The sequence below is a fragment of the Octodon degus genome, unplaced genomic scaffold (assembly GCF_000260255.1).
Source record: "Octodon degus isolate 3935 unplaced genomic scaffold, OctDeg1.0 scaffold00276, whole genome shotgun sequence".
Classification (NCBI taxonomy): Eukaryota; Metazoa; Chordata; class Mammalia; order Rodentia; family Octodontidae; genus Octodon; species Octodon degus.
In genome coordinates, this window is record NW_004524852.1 from 1,469,915 (window position 1) to 1,474,047 (window position 4,133).

A 4,133-nucleotide genomic window follows, 5' to 3' on the forward strand; every position below is an offset into this window, starting at 1 on the left:
TTTTTTTTTTTTTTTTTTTTTTTTGAGGTTACTGAGAATCAAACTCAGGACCTTGCGCTTGCCAGACAGACACTTATGCTGCTGAGCTATCTCCCCAGCAATACCACTCTTCAAGATGCCTGTCTTGGAGGTAGGGCAGCTGTCAGGACTCTTGGTGAGGGAGGGTGTTCTCGGCAGATGAGGATCAAGCTGTGGGTTTGAGTCTGAGATAACAGTCCTTAAAGCACAAAATCAACCTTTACAGGGCTCCAGGCCCTGCTGGGAGGAGAAGAGACTGCTAGCCATACAACCTGAAGCTGTGGAAGCCCCACAGCCCCAGAGCTGCGTGCCTGCTCTGCTGGATCCTTTCTCATATGTAGTTAATATCATGACAGAGCTCTGTGTGCTATAGGCCTTATCAACTCCATTTCCTAGGTTCAGGATGCAGACCTGGCTTGATTTGGGTCCAAATATCTTTATCCCATTGTGCCACAGGACTTGCCATTCCTGAGGACACTTGGTCAGCAAAAGACTGTTCCCAGCCCCCTCTTACTAGCCTGAGGAGGGGGGAGCCTACTCCTGTGGCCTAGAGCTGAACCAGGGAGGCAAACATTGCAGTAAAAAACTATTGCTAGGGTCTGCAGCTGTGAATTATTCTTACCTGGTATAGTAATGAATCGAGCTACTCAGGTGTTTTCCAGGTACACAGGGCTTGCACCTGTACTGTGTAAAACTTACGCCAGGCCAGGGTCTCATACCTGTGCTCTCAGCTTCTCTGGAGACTTAAATCTAGAGGACTGTGAGTTTGAGTTCAGCCTGGGGTACTTAGTGCCTGCCTCAAAATAAAAAGGTCTGGAGATACAGCTCAGCAGTATGGCACTTGCATAGCGTGTGCGAGGCCTTGAGCTTAATCCCTAACACCACTATAAAACTTCAGAAAAGAGCTCCTTCAAGGAGGAAATCAGTCTATAATTTTACACTAATCTTCAGCAGATCTGAAATGTACAAAATTCTATAAACAGCTGAGGATAATTCATAGAAACTGCTAGCTTCTCTGAAGCAATGTCTTGAGAAGCTGTAACTGTGGGGGGTGCTGTGTGTCCTTATGTTAAATAACTTTAGACCAGTGAAAACAAACCTTTAGAGCGCTCAGTGTGAACAGCCCGCTGCGGCACATAGGCCATAGGTTTGCCACCGCTGCCTTAGACTACAATCTTAGACACTGTTTAAGTGCTTTTGGGGTTGGGGTGTTGGGGTTTTAGCTCAGTGTAGAGCACATGCTTAGTGCAAGGTTTTTCATCAGATCTTTACCATTAAAAAGGAGGAATGGTTGCTTCCCTTGTTACTAGACTAAAAAAATCACTTGCTGCTCGAAATGTGCCTCTGATCTATTACTACAGGAACACATATGGACACATTAAAATTGTGAATAAAATGAGCTGTATAATTGCCTCCCTAAACTGAGCTTTTGGCTTAGCCTGCCTGTTCCTCTTTTTCTAGAAGTTTGAGGTTGAGTTCATTAAGTTGTTTATTTGTGCTTGCTCTGTTTTATAAAATAAGTAGGCTGTGATTAAGCACTGAAGAATCTGATGAGCAAGTACGTGTGTGTGTGTGTGTGTGTGTGTGTGTGTTAACTACTAAGGAGTCCTTTCTGCTCTCACTATAGTCCACCTCCAGAAAATGTGAAGTACTAGTGTACATTATTCCCAGGATTACTATTTGCCTCTCCCACTGGAAAAGTCCAGTGAGGACAGCAAAATGGTTTTTTTTTTTTTTTTGGCTGGCTCAGGCTGCCTTAAGGGTGGGTCTGGTATGGCATGTGGAGCTGGGGATCGAACTGCGGTCCCCTGCTCCTGGCTGGGCTTACCCAAGCAGGTGTTAAAACAACTGAGCTACCTGGCAAGCCACCAAGACAGCAAAATGGACTGTTCCCCAAAGAAGACAATATGTAAGAAAAGTAGCACAGTGTAGAAATGAAAAACAAACTGGCCTTGGAAGGGTCTGGGTGGGAATTCTTTATTTTTTTTCCATGTATTTAGGATAGGGTCTACAGAGTCTCACTACGTAGATTGAACTCATGGCAATTCTGCTGTTCTCAGCCTCCCAAGCACTGGGATTACAGGTGTGACACCATACCCAGTCTCAATTGCTGTCTTAACACACCCCAGGGGCGGGGCTGGCACAGTATGGCACCCGGAGGATCAAACCCCGCAGCTGCGCTCTGCCTAAGCAGGTGCTTTAGTCCACTGAGCTATCTGGCCAGCCCATGGGTGGGAATTCTGGTGACCTCCACAGGATCACTTTAGGAACAGGGCATCCACCTACCTGAGCCTTACAGGCAGCCAAGGAAATAATGCAGAAAAAGGCCTCACACAACACCTGGCAAAGCAGGGTAAAGGGAAAAGGAGAAATCGGTGTGTGTTAGGTACTTGAGGGTGTCTAGGAGGAGGAAAGCAAGAGCGGCACCCCCAGCTGGATGTGGTGGCCCACACCTGTAATCCCACTACTCTGGGTGGCTGAGGCCAGAGGCTCACAAGTTTGAGCCAAGCCTGGGCAACTCAGCAATTTAGTAAGAACCTGACTCAAATTTTAAAAAGGGGCCTGGAAATCCAACTCAGTATGAAGGCTCTGGATTCAATCCCAAATACTGTGAACATGAAAAAAGGTGGGAATCTGAAGACAAAGGGAACTGGGCAGAAAAGGGGCAGTAAGGGGCTGCCTACCAGACATCTCACTGTAAGCCAGCCTCACTTCTCCCATTTCACCTGCTCTAACACTGGCTGTGTGGGCCTGGCAGACAGAGGTGAAGGTGTCCTCACAGAGGTTTGGACCTTCCAGGTCCTAAGTGGCAAACAAAGCAGCTTCCTTAGAGCCCCCACTTGCCTAGGGCCAGGTTTGAGTAATTGGTATTTTTGTGGCTCTTGGCCCAGGGGCAGGATGGAAGTGTGGCAGGGTGGTTGTCCCACTGCCCCTGCAGCTCTCAGCCTATTCTTTGTCTTTCAGATCAGCTTTTAGTCTTTGTGCCCGCACCCTCTTTTTAGCCACTAAGCACCCACTCTGGGGTGGGCTAGGATGAGGGTTGGAAGCAGAGACAAATGAGGCATAATTCTGGCTCCCTAGGTAAAAGGCTCTGCCCTCCCCAGGACGGTGCCTATTGGCACCCTTAGCTGCTTTACTCACTGAGCCCCCCACATCTTGCTCTGAACACCAATCTCTTCCACCACACTGACTTTGTTCTGTCCTACCTTAGCCAGACTCCGCAATGAGTGTGCTCCCAGAGGGAAGAGATACAAAGAAAAGGGAGGGGGGCCCGAAGGAGGGAATCCCGCTGACATCACTGCTCATTAGCATATGTGACCTCATCAGGGGGCGGGACATTTCCCCCAGGTGTCTAGGGGGGAGGGAGTGGAGGGGGTGATATTTAAAGGGAAAAGCTGACAGTGCTGCCGAGTGTGGGAGCGGGTGCTGTGAGCTGCTGGGCTGCACTCACACACGCACACAGATGCACACAGACCCCGACACCGACATGGACACGGACACAGAAACCACAGCACTTTGTCCCTCCGGCAGCCACCAGGTCTCCCCACCAGGGACACCCACACCAGGTGAGAGCTAACCTGAGCAGGTTCTGGCTGAAACCAGGAAAGTAAGAGCTGAAGCTTTGGTAGGAAGGTCAGAACGAGGGGTTCAGTCAGCAAAAGAGGAAAAGCCCGTCAGGAAGTAGAGAAGACCTGCTTCCTCGCACTGGGGCTGGGGCTGTGGTGGAGGGCAGAAGAGCTGCCCAAATGCTCCCTCCCCCATCACTCCCAGGGCTTTGCTTGGGAAACTGCTACGGAGCCCCTAGGTCAGCCTCATTCATAACAGGCTGGGATAGACAGAAGGGAAGCGGGGGAAGGAAGGGGTAGCCCACAAGCCCGGGAATCACAAGTGGGGGGCTACCCCAGGGACCTGTTGTAAGGGCTTTTTCTGGCTCCTTGGAGGCCCTGGCTGCTGGCCAAATATTGATCCTGGGCTATTTCCAGCCTCTCCCCCCCCCCTTTGTTGTGTCTGTTGTTCCTCCTCTGGTTACCCTGACCATGCATTGTCACCCTTCGCCTGGCTCTCTCTTTCTCTCTCTCTCTCTCTCTCTCTCTCTCTCTCTCTCTCTCTCTCTC

General features: G+C 49.9%; 1 protein-coding gene across 5 annotated transcripts in view; it reads left to right on the forward strand.

Annotated features, from left to right (window-relative positions):
• Window positions 1–72: 72 nt before the first annotated feature.
• Window positions 73–4,133, forward strand: part of Rem2 (RRAD and GEM like GTPase 2) — a 7,651-nt gene continuing 3,590 nt past the window's right edge. For 3 of the 5 annotated variants that reach the window (XM_004646648.2, XM_023706945.1, XM_023706948.1), the window contains exon 1: window positions 3,411–3,584. In XM_004646648.2, coding sequence (XP_004646705.1) covers window positions 3,482–3,584 — 103 coding nt within the window. In that variant the 5' untranslated portion in view covers window positions 3,411–3,481. Of the gene's footprint in view, window positions 131–3,410; window positions 3,585–3,640; window positions 3,824–4,133 lie in introns of those variants that run through there. The other 2 variants (XM_023706947.1, XM_023706949.1) reach the window with 2 other exon arrangements.